General features: G+C 42.4%; 1 protein-coding gene across 1 annotated transcript in view; it reads left to right on the forward strand.

Moving 5' to 3' along the window:
- The window catches only part of RYR3 (ryanodine receptor 3), a 524284-nt gene that overhangs the window by 220554 nt on the left and 276274 nt on the right, over positions 1-27456 (forward strand). The window contains exons 4-10 of the mRNA XM_053889214.1: positions 5768-5842; positions 8144-8222; positions 12004-12116; positions 12988-13087; positions 16900-16993; positions 21845-21919; positions 24530-24686. Of these exons, the coding sequence (XP_053745189.1) occupies positions 5768-5842; positions 8144-8222; positions 12004-12116; positions 12988-13087; positions 16900-16993; positions 21845-21919; positions 24530-24686 (693 nt within the window). The remainder of the gene's footprint in view (positions 1-5767; positions 5843-8143; positions 8223-12003; positions 12117-12987; positions 13088-16899; positions 16994-21844; positions 21920-24529; positions 24687-27456) is intronic.

A 27456-nucleotide genomic window follows, 5' to 3' on the forward strand; every position in this document is an offset into this window, starting at 1 on the left:
GTTAATGGGGTGTTCAGTTGGTTTGTTTTTACTTATATGGCATCATTATTAGTTGTCAGTTGTATCTGAGGAAATGTAATCGTCCTGGGCACTGTGGAGGGCCTCCAGCCTGTCCGGAAACTATTGCTCTGTGACCTTCTAGAAAGGCTTCTTTCTTTATTTGATAGCCTAAAAGTAGAACAGAGTGGGATAGAGAAGAAAAGGAAAATGAAAGCCTGCACAGGCACATCCAACAGATGATCTCATGCCCTACAAACTTCCTAGGAAGGTGGCAACTGAAGCCTTCATGTGTTCTGTGACATTCACCAAGGAGCCTTCCCAGAGCCTGGGGTCCCCAAAGAGGAACTTGGGGTTCCAGATTGGAAAAGAAGATTGCTTAAAATATCTTGAAATACTTACGTGTGGCTAGAGAGAATCACTGTTCCCCCTCTGTGGCCATAACAGGTTTATCTTAGTGGGAGGCAGTGTTTTCTGGTGTCCACCAAAAGAAATGTCAGTAATGTAGTTAAGTTTAAAATTACAAGCAAGAGGGGCACCTGGGGGGTTCAGTTGCTTGAGCATCCAACTCTTAGTTTGGGCACAGTCATGACCTCACAGCTTCGTGGGTTTGAGCCCCGCATCGGGCTCTGCACTGGTAGTGTGGAGCCTGGTCGGGATTCTCTCTCTCCCTCTCTCTCAGCCCCCTCCCCCCGCCCCTCGACTTGCACTGTGTCTGTCTCTCTCAGAACAAATCAACAAACTTAAAAGAAATAAAATACAAGCAAGACAATTGAATTAATGATCCAGTGGAATATTTTTCCTCTGGATGTGGCATCAGGGCCCTTTCCCAGGTTTACCCTGCCCCACCCCCGTGCTGTGAGGTGGTACCACATAATCTCCTCCTGCCGTTTGGGGACAGCTAAGGCCACTCATGGAGGGACAGGACTGCCATCCCAATGCTGCCTCAGAGTCTTGCGGTCTGAATCCCCTGTGAGCAGGTTCATGCAGTCTTCAGTGTACCGTAATACATCCTTCCTGGAATGTTAGTCCAAAAGTAGAGTCAGACTGTGGAAAGAGTTAGTAGAGTTTGTAGTTTGATCCAAGTTCAAATCCCCACTCACCTCTTACAAGCCAGTAATGGGAAAGTTTATCTTTCCCCATCCATAAAAGGGAGACAAAAGGACCACTTGATGTAATTATTATTTATTTCTTCAGGAAATATGAACGAGTGCCTACTGTTTGCCCGGCACTGATAAAAGTGCTGTTGTGGCAGAGAATACAACAGACTCATGAAGCTTATATCCTGGGGAGTAGAGGAGGATAGATACATATCAGAAATAACATGAATTCATATCAGCTAATAAAACATGCCTCAAGAAATAAGATAGCAAACTATGACAGAATAAGGGTGATTTTTCCTTTAGGAAGGGTGATCAGAGAAGGCTTCTCCAAATGAGAAATGTGAGCGCCGAACTGAATGAAGCCTGGGAATGAGCCACAGGAATATTAGAGGGAGAGCATTCTAGGCAGAGGGGAACACATGTGCCAAGGCCCTGTGGTAGGGGGGAGCAGCATACTTGTCTGAAGGACAGAGCGGGGGCCTGTGTGGTTAGAGCAGAGGGAGTGATGGAGAGCACGCTCGTGATGTCAGAGAGGTACAAAGGATCCAGATCAAGGACGGCAGGGATCAGCAACCAAGGCCAGCAGCCATATCCAGGCTGTGGCTTGTTTATGGGTAGCCCTCTAGGTAAGAATGGTTTCGGTTTTGAAAAAGTTGGTTGAAATTAAAAAGGACTATATGACAGAGACCATGTGTGTCCTGGAAAAGCCTAAAATATTTACTGTCTTGTCTTTTTTTTTCTTTAAAAAAAATGTTTATTTTTGACACAGAGAGGGGGTTGGCAGGCAGAGGAGGGAGGGGGATAGAAGATCCAAAGTGGGCTCTGAACTTAGTGCAGAGAACCCCATGAGGGATTGGAACCCACACACAGCAAGATCCTGACCTGAGCTGAAGATGGACGCTTAACCGACTGAGCCACCCAGGTGCCCCCTGTCTGGTCTTTTATAGGGAAGATTTGCCAAGTCCTGATGCAGGGTCTTGGAGACCATGGTGAGGACATTGCACTTGTAGGTGTGAAAAGGAGCCACAGTGGATGGGAGGGAGTGCCTGTGGGAAAGTTGAGCGAGAAAGTAACATGATGTAACAGAGTTTTAAAAGGATGGCTCCGGCTGCCATGTTGGCTCAGACTATAAAAGGGGGAGGGGGTGTGGCTGCAGCAGGAAACATAGTTAGGGCACCATTATTACCGTCCTGGTGTGTACCAGGCAGCCTGGCAGGAGGTGGATACTGCGTCCTTGGTGTTGGCAGCAGGGTATAGAACTTGGGTGTAGAATGTATTTCAGAGATGGCACCAGAGGTGGCTTGACTGTGGAGTATGAGAGGGAGAAGTGAGTAAAGGGTGACGCCCAGATGTTTGGTTCCACACTCTACTGTTGTCAAAGGAACTGAATGAATGAATGAATGAATGATCTTTTCTATCCCAGGGTTTGACGCCTCCAGCTCTTCCACCACTGTGCAATCAGGGTTACCTTCCTAAGGTATGCTTTTGACAGTGACCCTCTGCTTTTAAAAACCTACACCAGTTAAAAAAAGAAAAACAAAAACGAAAAACTACACTAGCGTCCCGTTAGCAGTGGAACAATCATGGCTGTCCATAATCTGACTGCCCTGTACTTATGCCCTCATTTTTTTCCAGGTGTTCCCTTTCATTTCACCTGACCCCAAAACGAATCAGTGAATCATCTGTTGGTCCCCGTGTGTACTTCATACTTTCCACCAACAGGCCTCTGCTCGTGTGTGTGCCTCGTTCTTAGCCTCACTGGTTGTCAACACTCTGACCTGTTAGGGTCTACCTTTTCAATAATGCTATCCCTCAACACCCTTCTTACCCTTCGAGTCTATTCCAATGCGCCTTGTCTTCACCTCTTTAAACAGGCAGCTTGTTTCCTATTTGCAACATGGTTTTGTTTTCTGTTTTTTTTTTTACACGAGTCTTTCTAGACCAGACTACCAAGATGGAGACAACATGGCGTACGGTGAAATCCCAACTCTGTATTTGGAACCTGTATGACTTGGAGCACGTTACTTCACCTTTTAAAGCCTGAGTTTGCATTGCTGAAAAATGGAGATAATGACTACAGTTACTCCACAGCACTAATTGCAAGTCTAAAATGAGATAGTTCACGTATAACACCTTGCATAGTTCTGTGCCTGCTGTATGCTCAGGGCTCCTTAAATCCCTGCTGTATCAATTCACCTTCCTTTAAGAGCTAAGGAAGTATCTTTCTCTCCTGCTTTCCTGGTTGCTTTTTACACTGGTTTTGTATACGGTAGGCAAATTAATATATTATAAAAACTAGAGCAAAATAGGCTCATGTTCTTGAATTGACCGTGAGGTCACTTCCCACTGCTACCACCACCATCCACATCCAGCCGTAGGATATATGGTCAAACTCCTCACATTGTCAGTGGGGGCAATCATTCCTCCCTGGAAAAATCCTGATGACAAGCCACGATGTTCTGGAAAGCACCTACCCATGGTGTGTACCCATAGGAGCTCTCACCGGGATGATGATTGACAAAGCCTCTGCCTCTACTCTGGCAAGCACTGAAGCTTGATCATTCCTTAAGCAGTGGCCCTCAAAATGTCATCCCCGGACCAGCAACATGAGGGTCCTGTCCCCTGGAGCTTGTTAGAAGCACCAGTTCCCGGGTTCCACCCCAGGCCTGGTAGAGCGAGCACAGAGGAATAGTGTCCAGCAGCTTCTGCTGTAACCCATCGATGATGCCCACCAGTGTAACGAGGCACTGCCGTGGCAGAGGGAGGCATCGGGATGCAAAGCCTCCTGTGTTCTTCATGGTGCTGCCCCATTCAGTCCCAGTGGGACACTTGTGCTTCATCTCTCTGCTTTTCTGTTGGTTCCATAATAAAGGCTATGAGGGCCAGGAGATGTTTGCAGCAGTGCCAGAGAAGAGGGGGAACACACGCTCTTGGGTGCCACTTTTTGTGGTCAGCGACGCTGGGCTCCTTTTAAGATGCTTCACTGAGTCAATGGGAACAAAGACAAAGGTGTGACCCACAGTTAACACCAGGACATGTCATTTCATCAGTAGTTCGGTTTGAGACATCGGACTGGTTCAGGAGGGAAAATAGGGAAAATAGCAGACGGACAGGCTGTGGAAATGATTGGGTGTGACTCCTTTTAACGTAGCTGTTGACGCATTTGGAAATACAGCAACTAAAGTTAGTTCGAATGATTTTGAGCAATTCGGAAATAGTACAAAGAACATTTCGTTGCTCCACCATATTAAGGTCTGGGGAGCCCTTAAATATCTCTGCAGTTGTGAGGAAAGTGCAGCCACCTTTTTATATACTTATCAGCTTTTTAAAAAACATGATACCCCATCTATCATTTTTCTTTTCTTTAGGCTCCTGGTATGACATGAAAAGTTATCTCTTCAACAGAGCAATTCTTTTAATCCAAATAGAGTTGAAATAAAATTACTCCAGACCTTATTATTCAGACCTGTGCCTTCTCTCCATACCACCGGCTTTTGCCTTCTTTGCTCATTGCTCTGAGGGAGGGTAGGCACAGGAGATGACCACACCTCACACTAGCCCCTGTGGTTGCTGGTGTGCAGGTCTAAATAATATTCGGTGCCTAAGAGGTGCTCTTGGCATATAGAAGGAAAATGTTAGAATTTCTCGTTATGATTAACTTTCATCTCAGGCTTTGGATGTTTCTTGTGCATATTTAGAGATGGGGTCCTATGCTGAAACATCTTTTCCTAAGGGGTATGTGTGATCAAAATTATTTGACTGTGTCTCAGGGCAGGGTAATAGGATGGGGAAGGGATTTAGGCAAAAGGTCGAAAAAGCAGATACCAACAAATTCTAGGACTTCTTTGTGGATTTCAATGTTGTCATGTTACCAACTCAGGAATAACGACAATAAATAATAGTTTTGTCTCCTATCATGTACTGTTGGGTTCAGACCGTGGTGGGTGAATCAGACAGATGAAGGGAAAAAGAAGCAGACACAGCAGCTTTATGTTGAGTTGTCTCTTTGCTTGTGCCTCTCCCACTGGGTGGGTTGCCACTGAGTGAACAGCCAAAGTGGAGCTACCTGGGGTGGCAGAGAAGGTACCGAGATGGTCCTGCAGCTGATGGGTCCATTTCTGCACTGCTGGTTGCCCTTTGAAAGTCCTGCATTTCAGAGCTGTCTGCAATGGTGAGATCTGGGTAAATAGGACCCCTTTAAATGATTGGGCAGAAGGCCACATGCCTTGAAGGGAAAAGACCACAGGGCACAGAATGTGACCGTATGCCTGTCCCCCAAGCTGCCTTTCTGTCGCTAGGCTATAGTTACATTTGTTTCTCTCTCTCACTCTCGAATGCTTCTGAGAAGTTTCAAAGGAAGGTAAGCAGTACCTATCTCATTTACACGCTTCTCTGGTAGAACAGCTCGGGTTTCTGCTCATCCTGGGCAGGGGACTTTTCTAAGAACAGATTTGGCCCTACACACCCTCTCCCAAGGATGTTGCATGGCTGTGGTCACCAGTCTCCCCCTCGCCCATAGGCTGGCCACTCGCTTCTAGAATGAATTCTTGGGGAGCTTTGCAATGGGTCTTTCTTTGTAGTCTGTCTTTCAGAATTCTTGTCTTGTTTTGCTCTAGAGGGGGCCACAAGCGGCCCGTGCCGACATTTTTCCTTGTCCTTCCCCACAGGCAGCACAAGGGGGTGGCCACAGGACCCTGCTATATGGCCACGCGATTCTCCTGCGGCACTCCTTCAGCGGAATGGTAAGCACATCTGGATGTCCGCTTTCACCATTCGAGGAGGAGGAAAAAAGATGAAGAGGGGAGGAAGTATAGGAAACCAACAAGCATCTAGATTATGTTAACACACAAGTAATTTGGAATGTAAATAATTAGAGCACACTATTGCTTTGCATTTTCTTCATATAACTTACTCATTTTGCAATTAGGTATTTGCCTAATGTCTAACCACTCTCCTCCCCACTCTGGGAAGAAAAAGGACCTTGTCTTTTCTTGTTTTAATTTAACTAAACCTAACCCTATCAAGGACAGTGCCTCATACTAGATGCTCAATAAATATTTGTTCAACTGATGAAGAAATAAACCATGAAATAATTCGTTAAGCATATAAGGGTAACCAACAGAGAAGAAAAATCAAATGAGATTTTTATGAAATTTCTACTCTTCTGCTAGCTAACAGAAATGGGATGGTATCCATTGCCTTCAGTCCTGGAATAATTGGAAGGTATTATGTTAATCCAGAGGCTGTAGGAAGATAAGGAGCAAAGCCGTCACAGAAAGCTCATTGAGCTGTAACTAATTAGGGGTCTGGGACCGGAACTAACCAAAATGGTGCTAACTCAGTGTAACATGAGAAAAAGTGTTCAAGTTTTAAGTAAATATAATTAGAAAAATCTGGATACTGTAGAACTTTTGCAGGGCACGTTAAGGAGACTATGGTGATCTCAGTCGAATGTAACACGTGCCAGCTCTAATCCTGTTTGCTTCCATCCCTGTATTGCTCATCGTCACTTGTATCAGTGTAAGGGAGGCTCGTCTTCTTTCTCTGGCCCAAGTGGAAAATGTTACATTAATTCAAGACTTCGTTTTCACACATTTACACCTGCAGTATGCTCACAGTTCATCTCAAAGCTTGAACTGTCAGATTGGCAGCAGGAGCTGCAGCTGGCTCTTAAATAATTTATTTATGGCGGCTTTTTTTTTTTTTCCTTCCTGAGGACCGGTAAGAAGTTGACCTTTTCAGCCTGAACATTCTTCTGTTGTAGTCTTTCATGGCAGAGGACAGAGAACAAAAGTGACCAAATGGAAGGTTATAGGAGCAGGAGATGGGGACATTTAGAGGGTGGGGAAACTTTGTATCCTGATGATGTCTAGAACTGAGATGGGATCATGTATCTTTCAGAACCTGGTGCTTATCCATAGGGTAAATAAAACCTTAATACCTCTCTTTTCCTACCTGAACAGACTAAACAAAACCTCAAACAGCACGCCTCTCATGGCTTTGACAACTTGGGCTAAAAGCATGGTAGAGATGTGAAGGATTATGTGATTTATTATTATATTTACTGTCCCCCAGGCCCAGAAAAATTTGGATTCACAGTTAACATAAACTCTCTACTAGCTAGTTCTTTTTAGGAGTACCTCTGAGAATGAAGCCTGTGACAGAGGATTTTGGACAATGCAATGATTCTCCATTTATCTGTTGCAGAGAAGTAGAAGTAGAACTCAGAAACCACATTTCAAGTGCATATCTGCCAACCAGTTTGATTCTAAGATCAGCCACTGTGCCTGCCAGTAAAGGGGCAAGGAACAGGCCATGGCTTTTTTCCATTATTAAGTTATTTTAAATATCAATGTTAAGTTTTACATGCACATGCATTTTTATAATCGGTGGCAGGGGTTTGGGGGGGGGGGGTGGATCCCATATACATTGAGAAGTTCTGAAGCTCATAGAAAGTTTGAAAACCAAAATAAATAGAAGTAGGAGAATCATCATGGTCCATCTCACTGTCCAAAGAGAACTTCAGATATCATTTTGGTGTAATTCCTTTTAGCCTAGTTGCCAGACATTTAAGTTTTGTGTACCTGTTACTTGTGCTGTTTTGCATATGTTCCATGCTATTACATACTCTGGATAAATACTCTTAATGGTAACATATTTCATAAAATGAAGGACCAAAGTTTATTAACTTTTCCGTTATTGTTGGTTGTAGACGTTGCATTTATATTGTCTCCAATTTAAAAGTTTCTCAGTATCTTTGAACTAAAGCATATTAAATATGTTTGAAATATTAATTTCAAACTTATATCTGTTGCATATAGTCCTAGAAGTTAAATCACTGGGTCACCAGAGAAGAACATCTTTGAGATTTTAAATATACTATTAAAAGTATATCTCAAATGTGTTATACCATTGAATACAGTAAATGAGCCCTTTATACAGTAGTTCAGTATTGAAATTGACAACTGGAAGCCAACTAGTGGTGAGATGCCAAGACCTGATAGAAGAGTATGACTTCACTAGCATCTGCTCTTGTTTCACAGTATCTAACATGTTTGACCACATCAAGATCCCAGACAGATAAACTTGCCTTTGATGTAGGTCTACGGGAACATGCCACAGGTAAGTCAACGTTCCCAGATCTCCTGTTCACTTGGGTCTTGGGCTAAGGGCTTTTGAGAAGGATACTGAATAATAAGTTCTTCATTGGGGATTCCAAACCAAGCAACCAGTGGGGTCAAGAAATAGGTCTGAAAAAATTTAGGGGAATAAGAAAGAAACAACGTGTGATGGAGACATAGTAACTAAGAATGAAGGACAACATAATGCTTTCGCCACAGTCACATACTTTGGGAAACATTGGCTTGTGTTTTGTTGTGTTTTGAGGTCAGTCAAAAATGCTGACAGTCAGGAGGTGGATGCTAAGAAAGGTGGTGACCATGATGCAGATTCTCCCTGGAAACCAGAAATGAAAAAGAGAGGACCAACATAACTATACATACTTAATAGTTACGGTGTCACAGAAGGGTCTGACTTGCTGTGGGTTATTCCATAGACTAGTGGAGCAGTGGGATAGAAGTTGAAAGGAAACACATTTCACCTCAATGAAAAAAACTACTTTGCCATATCTGCAATTATCCAGCAACATAGCAGCTGGCCCTGGGATGTAGGGTGCTCGGTGTGGCTGGAGATATTCATAGGTAATATGACCATCCTTCAAGGACAATGTATATGGAATATCTGCTCCACTTACAGGTTGGGCTATGTATCAATCAGGATTCTTGGTTGCAAATGACAGAAATTACTTCAGGTTAGCTCAAACTGAATGAGAATTTGCTGGAAGAAGGTTGGGTAGAACCTGCTCTAAAGCAGAAACCCCAGGCCTGGAAAAAGGATAGGAACAAAGGCCAGAGAAGAGAAAACATCCTAGGTCACACTGCAGGAAGAGTCTAATTTGAATACAATCTTTCATACCATGACAGGAAGTTCCATTGTTGGGTAGCCAAAGGGCAAAATTACATGTTGTTCCAAAATTGTGTCATTTCATAAGGGAATGATCCAGATTGTCTGATTTTACAGATCTAGAGGGAAAAAAATGAAGTTTTAACGATGTGTGCCTGCCATCTCTGCATTGTGCTCAGGGATATCTGAGAATTCCTGAGGAGAAGCCCTGCCTCTCCACTTCTTCTCATTTTTGTACAAAGCACAAGAGTGGGCTCCATGATGCTTTTTCTCTTAAAATGAGATTATACTTGCATTTGATTTGAGGTTGCTTTGTTTTCAGCTAAAGTGTTATTCTTAAAATATAATTTCCTCTAAGGTATTGTCCACCTTTGCTGATAATTACAAAATCAGTGAAATGCCACACTCACTGATTGTAAGTTGGCCACTATATATAAACCAGCTGTCAGTCTTAGAGCATGTAATGGGAAAAGTCCTATACGTTCATTCTGCTGACAGTGGTAGAATAACTTTAGGCTTTTTGAGAGAATCGTTTGCTTTATTTTCTGTGACCCAATCGCTCATTCATTTCAAACTGTTCTATAGAACTGAAACTTTCCCCTCATGGGATTCAATCATATTGGCTGTTCTATCAGTGTCCTCTTATAGAAACATCCACCGTCATCTAGGAGATGTCCTTGGCCTCTCTCCTAGACTCCATGTTTCCTGGATCTCATGTTTTTCTCCCTCATTGGTTTACCACGTCACTTTGGTGGAGCCCATTATCCAGTAGCTTTTACAGAAAAGATCTATGGGAGGTAAATCATCAACTAAGAAGTTTAAATCATGCTTCACAAGTAATTCATAGTATTCTACATTGGAAATAAATTTTTCCTCTGCATCTTGAAGGCTTTCTTCATTTTCTTCTAGCTTAAGGCCTGGCTACTGAGATACCTACATTCAGATTCTCAATCCTTTGTGTATGACCTGTTTATATTTTCTGAGCGCTACTTAAATCTTCTCTTTTGCCCTTCTGTCTAAAATTCCACAGTGATGTGTTTGGGCATGGATCCTTTTTGTTCCAAGTCTCACAAGAATGGACCCTTTTGTGAGTCTCTCTTCACTGTGGTAGGGACTCTGTGGGCTTTTTCAGTCTGAATGCTTGCCTTCCAGCTTTGGGGAATGTTTAATACTATTTCTTCATTAATTCCTCACTTTGTTTTCTCTGTTCCTGCTTTCTGAAAATCTGGTAGATTGGTTTTCTGATTATCTCTTTACTCCTATTTCTAATGTTTCTCTTCATTCTTTTTTTTAAAAATGTTCAAACATTTATTATTGAGAGACAGAGACAGAGCATGCACAGGGGAGGGGTAGAGAGGGGGAGACACAGAATCTGAAGCAGGCTCCAGGCTCTGAGCAGTCAGCACAGAGCCCAACACGGGGCCCAAACTCGTGAACCACGAGATCATGACCTGAGCCAAAGTCGGATGCTTAACTGACTGAGCCACCCAGGTGCCCCTCTCTTCATTATTTTTGGGAGAGTTTTTCAACTTTATCCTAAAAGTCTCTTGTTTCTTTCTCTCTCTTTCAAGATACAAGGGTTTTTCTCCAAAGGGATCATTCCTGGACACTTTCATTGCCATTTCATGAATGACACTTTTTCTTATCTGATATGATTAATTATATGAATTTTTAAAAGTTTTCTTTGACTCTCCATAATCTTTGTTTTCTCCAAGTCCCTTTGCCCAGTGTTTATTTTGTTCTTCTCATTCATGTTAGTGACTTGGCTCAGATGTCAGGTGATCCTTGGTGTCCTTTCATGTTTAGGTCAAGGCAGTAAAGCTGACCGGAAGCCCTGAATGTGTGGCTGTGGCTTGCCATCTGTTAAGCCTTACTTTTGGGTAATCTGTCAAGGATTACGCATTTCACTGGAGATGCCCAGACAATAGTATTTTTTATCTTGGGTGGTTGGGCTTCCCTAAAGAGGAATCCTTGGATTTGAGGTGAGGAGAAGACTTAGGATCACAGCTGGTGTATGAGGAATAGAGGCCCAGGGAAAGGAGCTGGGGCTTTACTAATCAGGGCATAAAATGTTAACGATTCTCTATTTTTAGCAATAGTTTTTACTTTCTTGTTTGACAGTGCTTGGTATTACAAAACCATAACTTTGATGGTTGGTCATTCCATGGATTTAACTCTTAATCTTCTGTAGGGTAGAGAAGGAGGGGTCATCTGGCTGTGCTGGGTATAGAGAAGGATGCCAGGTGATAAAAGTTCCTTTATAGCTTTTAGCCAATTCTCCTGCTTTCAAGCCCATCTTCTGTTGCTACCTTCGCAAGTAACTTATCTCCCATTCCAGAGATTTCCTGAGAAATTCAAAGTAGGGATGACCTTATTTCTTGAGATCAACTTCTCCCTTTTCTTACTTAAGGACTTGGGTGTTAGCTTGTCTATGCTGAAAGCATCTGTCTGCTTTCCTTTTGCCAAATTGTCCATTTTCCTTCTTTGCTATGAACTTCTCACCTGTTGTCTGAGTCTTTGTAGATTCAGGCCTTTTGAAAATCTCTGATGTTTTAAGTAGAATTACTCACGTTTCAGTAGAATTTCAGGGAGAGTATGGCAAAAAATAAAAGTGTGTAAGTAGCCAGTAGACCCATGAAGTCAGTTCTTAAAGATTTGTAAGTACCTATGATGAAAACATTTTTCTATATGTATTAAAAATACTCAAAAGCTTCTGTAGTTTCTGGATTCCAATACTCTCTCCCAAACTCTGTTTTCCTGTCACTGGAAAAAATGAAAATGATAAGACAGTCGAGCAGGTATGGGGCTAAATAGAAATTGAGGTCTGGAGTTTGCACATGTGTGCTTGAGGGATTGTTCTCAGGAGAAAGGAGAATGAGGGACTGACTTAGGGACACTGGTTTCCATGAAGCAATGACTAACTCAAGGAGCATTTATGTAGGAGAAGCCTGTTGGTGGACCATACATCCTGCTTCCAAACAGAGATCCGAGGGAGAGAAAGTTCGAATTGGTGATGACCTCATCCTCGTCAGCGTGTCCTCTGAAAGATACCTTGTAAGTACTTCCTACCAGGCATCTCTTCATTTCTAGAATATTTTCCTTTAGGAAGTAATGGCCAAGGCGAACTGAGCCACAATAGGATGGGTAGGTTAAACTTGTACGTGGTGTACTGGAGAGGTGGTTGGATTCTCTCCCTTGTCACATTCTCATGGGGCCTGGAATTTAACTGTTAGTTATCCTTTCAGAGTAAGATACTGGGTCCATCGAACTCTGCCAAAATGCCCTGAGCACTTTCTGAGAAAACCAACGTGAGCTACTATTACTCTGAATTTCTCACGTGGTTTAGTTCTTGTCCAGTGAACCAGCCAAAAAGAATAGGATCTAGGAAAATAAGCTTATGTTGGAGGAATGGAGAATTTAAAATGCTTTCGGCAAATGGGATGTCACAGTGGTTGAAAGATGACGGTGAGATTTTGCACCTGGGGATGAGTGTTAGGCTCCCTCGGGTGTCTGAATATCAGAGAAGTGTCTAGAGATAAGTTTTTAAGCTTCTCAGCACCCGTCTTGCCAGTAGATTTTACTTTGCCTAGAACAAATGCTGGAGTAATTGTTCCCATTTGTGAATTCTCTTCTCCCAGCAAGAACAGACATTGTATGACTTCCTGTTGAATCGGGGATCCAGCTGAGGGGATGAAGTCAACACTTGTCTGCCTCCTCTGTGGCAGAAAACTTCCTCTTCCCTGAAGGAAGTGTCCCCCTTTGAAGCATGCTTCTGGATTGGGTGTAGCAGTCTCCCACAGGCTATGCAGAAAGAGCCTGATGACAGTGAGATTCTTTAACTCAATCCTTGCGGTTTTAGGTGAGCTGCTTCTGCCAGGACCAGGCCGGTTATTTAAAGGATGTCTCATTTCTGTTTCTGCTGCAGCATCTCTCCGTATCAAATGGGAACATACAAGTGGATGCCTCTTTTATGCAAACACTCTGGAATGTACATCCCACGTGCTCAGGAAGTAGCATCGAAGAAGGTGTGCTTTTTTTAATATGCATTCAGCCCTCAGCTTCCAGTCTGTCTTGAGCTGTATATATTGACATTTTCTGCTGCTTCCCAGCTCCTACCTAATGCCTTGCTACACAGCTAGCATTATTTTAGTCCACCTGAATGTCTTTCTCTGATGTGGGTGTGGATTATTTTCTGTCCTGATTTCTGATTACATGGACATTCCTGACAACATCTTTTAATCCTTTAGAGCCCACCATTGTTTTAGTACTTATGCATGCAGGATTTGGATATGTACTTTTCCTCTCCTGCTGACTTCTCATTTTCATTTATGGTTACTAGTTATCAGTGTATAGGTCCCAGCCACTTCAGTCTTGGAAGAGATTATTTGCCAAGAAGGTGATACTGTTACTATCTCTCCAGACAGGTGGAAGAAGGACTTTCTCTATAATAAAAGTGTGTTTGGTCATTTGTTTCTACTTGTGTTTTTGCAGGGCCATTTCACAATAACAAAATGTTCTCAGTGTTTTATTCTTCCCTTGGAAGTAAGATCCTCAAAGTTTGTTCAACATATCCTATTTCTTGGAGCCGGCAGAGTCAATGCACCTTTCAAGTTACAGAATTAATATACTGGCCTTACCTTATCCATGGGTAGTATTGCAGCTGAGCAGAATAATCAAATGCCAGTGACCCTGTAGGTTATCATATTACATTTTGGCACCTTACAGCAAGATCAGAATTTTAAAGAGATACTCCTACCGTGGCTTTAATCCGATTTTTAATCTTGAGCCCAGTAGTTTCAAACTGGGAATGCCCTTCTATGATGACATGTTTGAAAATAGAGGGAAACCTAAGGGTGTCAAGGCAATGCTCCAGTTTTAGAAGGCATCGTGTTGTAGCCGAATAGTCAGGAAATGACAGATTTTTAACTCTGTCCGCAACTCGTGGAAGGCTTTAAAAAGGCAGGCTATGCTTAGCCCTCTTCTTTTACAACGAAACTAACTCACTACCCTGAGTCTGTTGTTATTGCCTTTCTGTAAGAAATCAAGAAACTGGGGTTCAGTCTTCTTGAAGGAAGAGTCTTGACTGACTCTTCTCCATATTTTTCGTTTTCACTGGAGGAATAAAATTATTTCCCGGTCCCAACAGACAACTTGTGGAGATTAATTAAGGAGTGTTTGCAAATCACATAATAAAGGTCCTTATCGAAGTTTTGAGTGCCCTTGTAATTTAGCCTGGAAAGCTCATCACCTGAGTCATCTGGCCCTGCAGAAAATGCCCTCTCAGCATCCCCTGGTGAGAAGCCCACTTCAGCCCTGAGAGCATAAGTGATCCTCCTCATGACCCTTCTTTCCTGAATATTGCCCTCATAGATTTCAATTAGGAAGAGCCATAATGCACCAGCACTTGGCGATTTTCTGTGTGACTAGAATATTGATTGGAGGAGCCTGAGGACTGCAAAGGATAGATCCAAATGGGGCGTGGCCTCACCATCATGAGATGACCGAGAGGTTAATCAAGAGCATGATCATGGAAGATTTTAATTTTTTGAAATAAATTGGCTGTTAAGATTTACCCTACAGTATATCATGAATCATTTTAATGCAAAAGAGGTTGTACAAGTAAAACTCTTAGTATAGTAAGGTAGAGGAAAATTGGGGAAGGATTTGTGAATATTCAAGGAAAGTTTAAGAAGAACTTGCCACGCCTGGTTAAAAAAAAGTGAACAATGGAATATCACACTGTCCCTGTACAAAATACGTTGATAAACAGCCCTTTCTCCTTTGGCATGTTTCTCTTTCTTACTGTTAATTCAACACCCAGAATACTTCGGTAGTCCCTAGATGATATAGCTGTGTGATTTTTTTTTTTGTAAGTCCTGATGCAGACATTGAACATATATTAAGTCCATATGTCTCCTGAGATCAGACTGGCCTAGAGAATTTTTTTTACCCAAAGTGATAACAAATTTACAAATTTTGCTTTCTTCGTACAAGTAAACCTCAGACTAGAGTCCTGCTCCTAGTATGTTTTTTGAATTAAGGCTCAGAATTTATTTGAACACTAATGGGTCATCATGCACTTGAAGCTCATTGTTTTCCATACATCTTGGAACTCTGTGGCTATTGAGATTCCTTAAGCTGAAAGCTAAGTGCTTATCGGTAGTGGCTCACCCACTGTGGGATACTGGAATGTCATTTTGCCACCCCTTGGTGCTGTGGGATGGGCATCCAGATTTTATCTGTGTCTGTCAAATGCATTTGAAAGCCAGCTTCCCCTCAGACAGCTCTTTTTTTATATATATGTTTTTTTTAATATATGAAATTTATTGTCAAATTGGTTTCCATACAACACCCAGTGCTCATCCCAAACGATGCCCTCTTCAATACCCATCACCTACCCTCCCCTCCCTCCCCCCCCCCCCCCCCATCAACCCTCAGTTTGTTCTCAGTTTTTAAGAGTCTCTTATGCTTTGGCTCTCTCCCACTCTAACCTTTTTTTTTTTCCTTCCCCTCCCCCATGGGTTTCTGTTAAGTTTCTCAGGATCCACATAAGAGTGAAACCATATGGTATCTGTCTTTCTCTGTATGGCTTATTTCACTTAGCATCACACTCTCCAGTTCCATCCACGTTGCTACAAAGGGCCATATTTCATTCTTTCTCATTGCCACGTAGTACTCCATTGTGTATATAAACCACAATTTCTTTATCCATTCATCAGTTGATGGACATTTAGGCTCTTTCCACAATTTGGCTATTGTTGAGAGTGCTGCTATAAATATTTGGTACAAGTGCTCCTATGCATCAGTATTCCTGTATCCCTTGGGTAAATTCCTAGCAGTGCTACTGCTGGGTCATGGGGTAGGTCTATTTTTAATTTTCTGAGGAACCTCCACACTGTTTTCCAAAGCGGCTGCGCCAGTTTGCATTCCCACCAACAGTGCAAGAGGGTTCCCGTTTCTCCACATCCTCTCCAGCATCTATAGTCTCCTGATTTCTTCATTTTGGCCACTCTGACTGGTGTGAGGTGCTATCTGAGTGTGGTTTTGATTTGTATTTCCCTGATGAGGAGCGATGTTGAGCATCTTTTCATGTGCCTGTTGGCCATCTGGATGTCTTCTTTAGAGAAGACGACAGCTCTTAGTAACAGTTTGCTGATCTCCTTCCCAGCTTCCTCTTTATTCCCCATGGCTGCAATTTGATTGGGATTTTGCCACAAAACGGACACATCAAGATTGTAAGAGCTTATCCAGGAATTTTGTGTTGGATGTATTTTCATCCTAAGCAACTAGAAAATCCTTCCCTTCCTAATACTAGCAACATAATTTTCCTTGTAATGATGTGAATCGACACTTTTCACCCTACATTTTGATGTTGGACTTGCTCATCTCTGAAATTCTATTTAACTTTTGATGTTAGAATTGTTTTGACTTTCTTGGGGCGCCTGGGTGGCTCAGTTGGTTGAGCCTCCGACTCTCTTGATTTTGGCTTGGGTCATCATGCCAGGGTTGTGGGATCGAGCCCCACATGGGGTTCTGTGCTGTGTGTGGAGCCTATTTGGGAGTCTCTGTCTCTGTCTCTCTCTCTCTCTCTCTCTCTGTGTGTGTGTCTGTCTGTGTCTCTCTCTGTCTCTCTCTCTCTCAAATAAAACAAAGAATTTTGACTTTGTTGTCTTTCCTTCCTGAGGCCAGAATTCATGGAATCTGCCATTTTCCAAATGCTTCTTTCTTGGTGTTTTCTATAACTGACTCAATGCTGTGTGAATTTATCCTTTTTAAACCTGGTGTTCTCATTATTAAATTTCCCGTCAGCTCATAGTAGAATATAATTCTCTCACAGGTTACCTACTTGGTGGGCATGTAGTACGTCTCTTCCATGGTCATGATGAGTGTTTGACGATACCATCTACAGACCAGAATGACTCCCAGCACAGGTAAGCCGATAGCATCATCCTTTTCCTAGGTGTTTCAGTCTCGGGTGACTCAGACTAATCCACAGATGAATTCTGTAAGCATTGGTCAGTGGACATCAACTGTACCCAGCCGTGGTATTGTAAAACAGGAATGGCAGTGCCCTGGAGCTCAAGCACAGGAGTACCTGGCCACACCTGTTGCTTCTTAGGCAAGCAGTTCTGTAATGCTTCCCAGTGCCTTCATTTTCTTTAAGTGCTTCTCTGAGGAGTTTCTGGTAGCATTCGTTGTAGATTGAAGCACCCACTAATCTTTCTAGTGAGTTTGTGCACTTAACTCATTCACTGGGCGCTTCAAAGGCAGATCATCTCTCTTTTTCCCCTCTCAGGTGCTAAGTAATTGAGGTGGAGTTTGGTGATTTCATTTTGCTTATTACTAAATAGGATTGGAGAAACCAAATAACAGTATCCAACAGGAGCTAGATTTAGCAGGGATGGTGCCAAGGGACACATGTAGATGACACTTCTGAGGGTGATGCTTTCTGTGATCCTCTGCTTAACTCCTCAACAAATTCTTTTCAAAAATTCAAAACCAGGAGATAGACGATACTAATCCAGGTCTTAAATTCATTCTGCAGTGTCCCTTGGTAGCCTGTTGATCACCAAAGGAACAGAGTCCAAAAAGCTTGACCCCTGTAACTATAGAAACGTGGTAAATAATTAAAAAATAAAATTGGATCCAAATTAGGTGGAATTTGTGACAGCAGGGGGTGATCTCCCAGTGGTAATACATTCTATGTTTTTGTGAATTGCCTGTGGGAACCTTGTTAACTGCATTTCTTTTACTTCATTTGACACATGGGATCAAGTCCTCACAACTAAGAGATCCTCTAGCTCAGGCTCCTGCCAAAGGTCACTTACCGGCTGCTTTCAGGTGGCAGCTTAGAAGCCAGGCTGCTGACACTCCCACCAGTGCTTGTTCCTGATCCGATGAACTATAAAAGGACCTTCAGGAGCAGAGCAGTGTGCTCAAACATGTTAATGTGTGTCTTAGAAACCATGCATTGGCAGTATGTATCCCTATTGTGCTGAATCCCTTCCTACTTGCTCTGTCCTCTGAATAGCTCTCCATGGGAACCAGATGTGACCCAGAACACTGTCTAGGACGCATAAAGTAAAGACCTGTGGCAAGTGGCTAATTAATTCACTGACTTCCTCCCTGGCATTGGTCCAGTTAACTGACAGTTATCTCTGAGATACGGTGTTAGGCTGACCTAATTTCCTTAGAATTAAGGATTCCCTACCCTAAATAATGTCATGTGATTCTATGCAATGGTGATTTTCTTTTTCTTGATTTTAAATGGTAAAATGATGCAATAGCCCAGGTACTATCTTTTAAATATTCTGCACTAAAGGGAAGATTTGCAGGTGGGTAAAGACCTGAAATTTTAGGAATTTTGCAGTCAGCTACCTCTAAGGTGGAATACATCTGAACTCGTTCTTTCTTCCTATTCCAGTTCTTCTTGAAAGGGCAGGAATTTGGAAAAAAAGAAATGATAACCTTGTGCATGACCCTTGATCTGCCCTCCCCCCCGCCCACCAACCCCCAACACACACACATTAAATTTGAACCAAATTAGTAGCAGCCTGGGCAGAAACTGCTTGGAGAAGCCCACCTTTTGGTGGCCATTCCTGGCGAGTACTTTAACAAGAGCCTGATGAAAAGGAAAGACTGTACAAATATTTGAAAGGAGGTGCTGGGAAGAGTGAAACAGATGGAGAGGAATTTCCCAAATGGCATCCTGAAGCAGGCATGCATGCCATCGTTGAAATAAGACAAAGGTGACCTTCCCTTGGTTGAGGATTCTACAGGATCTAATATGTATTTGGGGGGGGGGGGATTTTACAGGTAAAATAGCCTTATCCCTTTCCTTCATAAGGAAGCATGAAGGGGTGAGTAAGCAGCTATTCATTATACTACAACCTGAGATTCTGTGTCAGCGGGTCTCAATCAAAAGAGGATGCAACCTCGTCATTGTCTTGTGGTGTCAGGAAAATCCTCAGAACTGGCCAGGATGGCCAGGGATACTGAAATCTGGGAGACAACAAAGGAATAGGGAATCAAGAATTCACTAAAAGACACCAGCAGCCATGAAGGCGTGCAGGTGATTCCAGAGTGAGGGTGCTGACTTTAGAGAGGAAATCATTTCTATTCCTTCTAAAGCCTGAAAGCACCAGGCCGGGTAGAGTAACAATCTCGCATTCTGAGATCTGGTCTTTGGCTGTGCCTCTGGCTTGTCAAGCACCCTGGGGTAAGTCACTTAACCTGTTAAAGCTGAGGCTAAGCTGTCAGCCAAGCTTTCAAAGTGCCTCAGCTCACCACCCACTCTACACTTCTCCTTGGGTAATTGTCTTATAGAACAAGAACAGGTTGTTTCAACCTCTGTAACCTTACAAGATTAAATGGAGCAGGCTGCCCTCAAGTTTCCCAGGTGGGAGGGACTAACCTTCCAGAATTCTTCAGATGTCAGAGGGAGAGAATTCTGTAACCCTGTGACCTGGGGTGAGCTGCTCCCACCCTCTTCACCCGAGAGACACTTCCAGTCCTGAGTGGGGAGACACATAAATGAAAACCTCAGCAAGTGTGGGTGAGTAGGAGGTCAGCGCAATGCCATTACCATTCTAGGCTTGGCACAGAGACACCTGGGCAGTTAGAGCTCTCAAGTCACACAGGATTTCTTTCTTAATATTTACTGTGTGTTTCCTGATTCCATATACATTTGGACAAGGTTTAGAATGTGTTCTATAATCCCACCACCCAGAGGCAACCACTATTAACATAACATTTCAGTGTTTCTGTGCCATGTAATGTGTTATTCTATATTTGACATAAATATCTGTATTTAAAAAAATTTTTTTAAGTTTATTTGAAGAGAGAGTACACAAGTGAGGGAGGAATGGAGAGAGAGGGAAAAAGAGAATTCCAAGCAGGCTCTGCACTGAAAGTGCAGAGCCCGAGGTGGGGTTCGAACTCACGAGTCATGAGATCGTGACCTGAACCGAAATCAAGACTTGGATGCTTAACCGACTGAGCCACCCAGGCACCCGTATAACATCTGTATTTAAACAAAATTTGGTTGGGGCCACCTGGGTGGCTCAGTCAGTTAAGCGTACAACTTCAGCTTAGGTCATGATCTCACGGTTCGTGAGTTCAAGCCCCATGTTGGGCTCTGTGCTGACAGCTCAGAGCCTGGATCCTGCTTCAGATTCTCTGTCTCTGTCTCTGTCTCTGTCTCTCTCTCTTTCCCTCCCCCACTCATGCTCTATGTCTCTCTCAAAAATAAATAATTTTTTTTAATTTTGGGTAAATTCATCTATGAATATTTTTGTGCATGTCCTTTACTTTAAAAAACACATTACCTTTTCACAACCTTTCTGTGACTAAAGTCCTGAATCAGGCTCATTTTATAGATAACAAAGCTCCGTACAGAGCTGTGAAGGGACTTGACAAGGTCACACACCTAAGAGAGTCAGACGGAGGTCTGCCCAACTCCCAAGCCACTATTTTCAACCAACTCATAATGATGTTACTTATTCAGATAAAAAATAATAATTGCCCATTTCTCCTCATCTCTACTAATTACCTGTTGTCTCAAAATCTAGATCAAGATCCTCGGGGAGCTTGAGTGATTCAGTTGTAGTATAGAGAAACCTTCTGTGGTGGAGGTGGGATTTTAAATTAGTGCAGTTAAATGCAATTAAACGACCAGTCTTGATCTAAGGTCACAAGATTCTCAAAAAGAGCCTGGATTCAGTATACCAGGTAATCTGGGACCACTATTCATGAGACATACTCTTCAACAAGGATAGTTAACTTAAATGGATAGGTTGGTCCCTATTGTATGGCTTGAAAAATAGAGTTTACTGATCATCAGATAAATATCAAGCAAACCCAAATCAAGGGACATTTTGCAGAATACCTGACCACTACTCCTCAAAATTGTCAAAGTCATGGAAAATAAGGAGGGACTAAGAACAGGCCAGAGGAAACAAGGGAGACAGGACAGCTAAATGCATTGTGGTATTCCTGGATTGGATCCTGGAACGGGAAAATAAATATTAATGGAAAAACTGCTGAAATCCAAGGCAAGCCTTGATTAGCTAGCGATGACATAGCAATGTTGGTTTGTTAGTTTTTACAAATGTAGCATATACATTTATGTGTAGTATAGATAACATTAGGAGACAGTGAAACTATACACCTCTTTCTACTGTCTTTGCAACTTTTGTAAACCTAAAATTGCTCCAAAATAAAAAACTTTATTTAAAAATACATCAAAAGATTATCTTTAATAGAGAAAAGGAGACAACAGCACAGTGATAAAATTATGGACACTATAGCAATTGAGCATAAAGCTTTGTTCTGGACTTCCTGGAATAATGGAAGTGAATTCATACTGTACTGTATATATGTTTTAAAAGTACAAATACATTTTTTAAGAGATGGAAAACTACATCAAAGAGCTTAACCTAAAAGAATTGGAGCATTTGGTATCTGTTCTGATGGTTATGTGAGTGATTAGGCTATTTTGACTGTGCAAATGGAGACGTTCCTTTTCATCATACCCCTGACGGTCCATGAGTGTCCATTATCTGCTGTGGTGAGCGGTTCCCTCCCCCATAGCACCTTTTTTCCCTCCTAAGAGGTTGAGACTGGGAAATTGTTCTTCTCTTTGACTCAGCTTTTAGTTTTGCTGACTCTACGAGGGCTTAGAAAAGCGGCAGGGTTTGAACAATCTCTGCCGGGAGCTGTCCCCTCCCCGGGTGCTGATCAGTGTCAAGCTCAGAGGAGCTAATCTCCAACTCTGCTCACAGGAGGATATTCTATGAAGCTGGGGGAGCTGGGACACGAGCCAGATCTCTGTGGAGAGTGGAACCCCTTCGGATAAGGTAATGGAGGGTTTGGGTGGCGCTCTTTTCGTGATTATTTTCTTTTCCTATACTCTCCATTTTCTTAAATACTTCATTTGTTCCACATCACCTGGCAAACTCTCAAAAGTTCCTTGGCCCAGAGCTAAGTTTTGAAATTTTCCTGAGTTTGTTTTCAAACAACAGTAACACACACACACACACACACACACACACACTCTGAAGCCAGAGGACTTCGCTGCCCTGAACCCAGCCCCCAGGTCTTACTGCCCTTGCAGTGACCGGTTTATAAAAGGTGAGCTTGGATATGTCTGCTGAAAGTCATCAAAGTATTTCTCCCATTTGCTTTCTTGAACAGATTCTCTGAAACCCAGGTAGTGTTTCTCTTCTCAGTAGTATGGTTGGCTCCAGTGGAACATTAGCTTTAAATGACAGAAATAGTGGTTGTGATGGCAGGAGGTAGAGAAGACTAAAGCATCACTGCAAATGTAGCAGTGAGGAAAACCGTATTTACCTGACTTGTCAGAAACAATTTTGTACCTGGGGTGGAAAAAACAGGAGGCTGAGACTTGAGCTGGGTGCCTGAGTAAAAACATGTGGTCTCCAAACATCAAAGTACAAAGCAGCATCCAGTAATCTCTGGGCTGTTATTTTGCTGAGAGGGATTGCAAGTTAGGCTAGAGATGAACTGCTTGGGATAACAGAGGAGGGAAAAGTGTTTGGTTTTCCTTGTCAGCCTTTCCCACTGGCTCCCTGCTCAGTCTCTCCCTGAATATATGTTCATTGTGAAAGTCTCTCTTGTGAGGGTATATGCCTCCAAGGTAGTCTTCAAGCTAATCCGTAGAAATCAGAAGAAAATATTAGAACTTATGCACACAGATACATTTAAATTTTTTACTGAGAACAACTCTTTGGAAGTTTCTGGTTTAAAGAATACTGGTTCTAAGGATCACCCACTTGTTAGCTGGTTCAGGGCATTTGTATTCTCTCCCAGCCCTGTTAAAATGCTTGCAATAACATACTCACATTCTCAGGATATTAATTAAGCCTTGGTTCTTGCTTAATGGACTTCTTTAAAATGTCAAAATAGGTATGTATATATAGTTTCAGTTAAGGTTGTTTATTTCCCCAGAGGTATAACCATGAGATTTTATTCTAACTTAAAAGATAATGAGCTCAGTTGTTCAGTAGATAAGTGCTCCCCAAATACTTACGGTGACTTTTGTTGAATGCCAACATTTTGATGTAGGTCCATCGAAAGGTTTCCACTCAAACACGAGGTCTCTCTTACCTTAATCATCTAACCTTGCTTTATTTTTTTCCACAAAATGTATCCCCTTCTAACACAAATACATACACACACACACACACACACACACACACACACACACACACGCTTCTTTATTCTCTGCCTCTCCCTGGCAAGTGTAAACTGCACAAATATTTTTACTATTTCTCTTAAAGATGGGATTCTTTGTGGTAGTAGAATGTTTGAGTTGAGATAGCACATCAGAGATGACTTTGTTTTCCCAGAAATGAGCTTTCCTTATAAGGTATTCTTTTCACGTGTTTTTATATATCAAGAAACTTCAGAGGAGTGAAGGAAAAATTGGAAGCCTCAGACTTCCAGTTGCATTAAATTGTTGTCTTGTCCCAAGATCATCATCATTGTTGGTGTTCTTTTTTTTTCCTTTTTTTCCCTTATTTTTATTGAAGTATAATTACCATACAATGTTATATTAGCTTCAGATGTACAATATGATTCAACAATTTTATACGTTACTGGATGCTCATTAAGGTAAGTGTATGCTTAATCCCCTTGATGTATTTTACCCATACCCACACCCACCTCCTCTCTAGGAACTACCAGTTTGTTCTGGATTTGAGAGTCTATTTTTGTCTCTTGGTTGTTGTTCATTTGTTTCTTCAATGTCACATATGAGTGAAATCATAAGGCATTTGTCTTTGGCTTATTTCACTTAGCGTTGCACCCTCTGGATCCATCCATGTTGTTGCATATGGCAAGACCTCATTTTATATAGCTAAATAATACTCCATCTTGTGTGTGTGTGTGTGTGTGTGTGTGTGTGTGTGTGTGTGTGTGTGTTATTAAAAAGGTATGGTGTGTGTATATATGTATGATTATAAGTACACATACTTATTCATCTGTGGATGGATACTTGGATTGCTTTCATGTCTTGGCTGTTGTAAATACTGCAATAAACATAGGGCTGCATGTATCTTTTTGAATTAGTATTTTTGTGCTCTTTGTGTTCTAGTACTTTTGTGTTCTAAGTACCCAGTAGTGTGATTACTGGATCATTGGGTAGTTCTACTTTTAATTTTCTGAGGAAACTCCATACTGTTTTCCACAGTGGTTGTACCAGTTTGCATTCCCACCAACGGTGCACAAGGATGCCTCCTCATTGGTGTTAAGAGAGGCCACAAGAGAAGTACCATGCTGAGTTGTCAGCAGACCTGAAATCCTAAAGCAAGCCAGGAGACGAGTGCTTTGTCCCTTAAGGAAGAGGGTTTAGAAGTCTGCTAGCATGTGGAAGAAAGCACAGGAGAAATATTGAAATAGACATAGTTTTGTGTAAATGCAGTTTCTTGTCTGTTTCATCTGCCCAGTTGGAGTGGCAGTAACATCAGATGGGGCCAGGCTTTCCGCCTCCGGCATCTCACCACAGGCCACTACCTGGCCTTGACAGAGGACCAAGGCCTTATACTGCAGGACCGGGCAAAGTCAGACACCAAGTCCACAGCCTTCTCTTTCCGGGCTTCCAAGGTAAGGTGTGATGAAGTCGACTTTGACCTCATTTAAGAGTGAAAGCTCTGAAACTTCCAGAAAGCACTATGGCTGAAAAGAAAGTGGGCTGGAACAAGAAATTCAGCCTTCTGATAAACACTTTCTTCTTCCATCTTTTGAATTGAGTGTATAGGGGAAGGATCACAGGAATGGGCACTATTGCTCAGAGGCTAATGAAAAATGTTGTTTAATATATTCTAAGTTGTTTTTAATACTTGGAAACATATGCTTCAGTCCTATAAGGCAATAAGAACATGGAAGCATAAGTTTTAATGCTATATTTGTTTAAAGCAAGGCGGCAATCTCTTTCAGAAAGATGCAGAGAAGACATAATTCTGAACATGACCTCTTCTTGCAGTTATTTGTATTATACAAAGTCACCAGTACCTTCTTCATCTTTTTCCTAGGTTGTCTCTTCTCTCAGCTCTCACCCGTCCATCCCCAACCTCCATTAAAAGCAGACCCTCTGGTAGTTAGGTTAACTGCAACATGTAGCTTTGCCTTCTGATGTGTATATAGGCATCTGTTTTTTAAAGACTTCTTTCTATCCTTAACGTCTAGCTAGGTTTTAACTCTGCATAACTCAGAGCTGGATCTAGTTGGATGGTCAGAATTGCATGCTGAGCTAACTTCTGACAGAGAGTTGGATGCTCTGTCACTTTACGATTGTTCTGGAAAGATCACGCAAGCATCAGAAAGGCTGTGCACAGATGCATGCCTAGTTATCAGGGAGCCTACACCTCCTAATGAGACAGTTCGACATCTCTTTTGGGGGTTTCATCTCTAGTTTTGTTCTTTGCTCTTTTCCAGAAATAGATCTTGATTTGTGTTCCCAACACGATTCCAGGAAGGGGTGGTTGATGATTCTGTTCATGTAGGACTCGGTGTGAAGCTGACAGATGAATTTTCCATGGGCAGCTCAACTTCTCAATGAATCAAAGGAAGACAGTCTTCCACCATTGCCCTTCTTTGAAGCAGGGGGCTCAGACTCGTTTTTTCCTTCTTTTTTATGGTCCCAGAGTCTATATAGGCAGAGAATCTCTTTGGTATATAGGTTTTTCTCCCCAAATGGCCATGTATCAGAGTTAGGCTATTTCCACACCTTTATTTCAAACATTAAAATATATAAACTTCTTACCCTAAATTTTTCTCAGATATCACCTTCCATCTGCTTCTCCTTAAATGTTGTGTTGGCTCCTTGAACTTCATTCTGGTTTTCTGACCATATCTCCTTTATGTTACCTTTATTTAAGTTTTTTAGGGTTGCCAGCAAAAGAAAGATTTTAAATATAAACATATATCTATGTAGCAAAACATTTCGGTCTCCAGGAAGTTGTTTATGGCGGTGTAACTTGCTAAAAACTCAGTGAAACAAAGCAACAAAAAAAGTCTGAAGAACAGAGACAAGCGAGATCATATTCTTCCCTAAGACACAACTTGGACATGGGGTGTAGGGGGCAACAGCAGATGTGGGAAGTTAAAAAAAAAATCTGGGGGAAAAATGATTCATTATAGCAGATGACCAAGTAAATGCCTTTCTAAGAATGCCAGCTTGGCTTTTTCTCTCCTTGAGTGCTCTACCGTGATCCCCTCAGCCCATTCTAGATAGGCTGAGCTGGATGGATCTGTGACACTGAGGTCTTTACTGTTTCAGAAGGGGCTTTTCTTACTATAGCAGACATTCAGGTGGCCTTCCAGGCAGCTGGCAGAATCCTGTTCCAAGGGGACTCTTGCATTCCATTCCTTTCTTGGCTCAACCTTGTATAGGATGGCTTGGTGCTTTCCATGGTCTCTGGGGAGAGCCAGAAAAACTCAGAGCACCGTAGAGACTCCTTCCACTTGGCACCACTTCTGGCCTGTGAGCACATTTATCCTCAAAAGGCCCATTTCTTATCTCCCCAAGTCCCTCCATTTCTCTGCACATGGAGGCAAGCAGCTTATGGCTGAAAGTCATCGAGGTACCATGGGGACAGCCAGCCTAGCAGAGCTGGATGTAAAAGTCACCCATGAGTCACATTGTCCTATGCACTTGGCAATGTTGTTACATTTCGGTGGAGTCACTATGTTAAAGGTTTTAAATAACTCCCAGTGCAGCAGTATTTGGCCCAGCTATGTTCATTTTAACATGGAAGGAGCTGAAATTAAAATGACCTACGTTCCATGGCAGGCCAAGATACAGCTGTGCTCCTCCAGGAGATCGGGGCTTCCTGAGGACATTGTGTGGGCAGAGCATCTGGCATCTTAGAATGTGAAGCTATACCATAAGCAGGAATGTATGGAGCACACATGGCTCTGCCATACACAATGTAAAGAACTCTTGGGAGAAGAACACTAGAAATCCCTTGATTGCTCTGGAGGCTCAATTCCTCCCTAGTAAACGTGGTTTTACCTTGCTTGGTGCAGGCTCTTCTCCCTTCAATGCACGCTCCAGTGTGCTTGCCCTCACTGGGGAGTAGTGAGGCTCCCCGCAGAAAGAGACTTTTGGCTCTGTTTCTGAATGGTGTGAGAGCCATTGAGCCATCTTGCCAGCTCTTGCCTGCTATAGGTGCTATGTGATGGAACAGATGGCAGACAGTAGTCTCAGATACCATTTCAGGATCTGGGTGGTGGCACAGGGGTTGGGGGAACTAAGTGGAAAGGCTGAGAGGTGGAGATTCTGTGTCCTTTGTGCCTTTGTGAATAGGATTAAGAGGGTAATCATCTGATCCCCTCTGTATGTTGGAGAATCTAGGAAACAGAAAAAGAGATT

This window comes from Panthera pardus, unplaced genomic scaffold (genome assembly GCF_024362965.1).
Source record: "Panthera pardus isolate Hobbes unplaced genomic scaffold, ASM2436296v1 HiC_scaffold_24, whole genome shotgun sequence".
Lineage (NCBI taxonomy): Eukaryota > Metazoa > Chordata > Mammalia > Carnivora > Felidae > Panthera > Panthera pardus.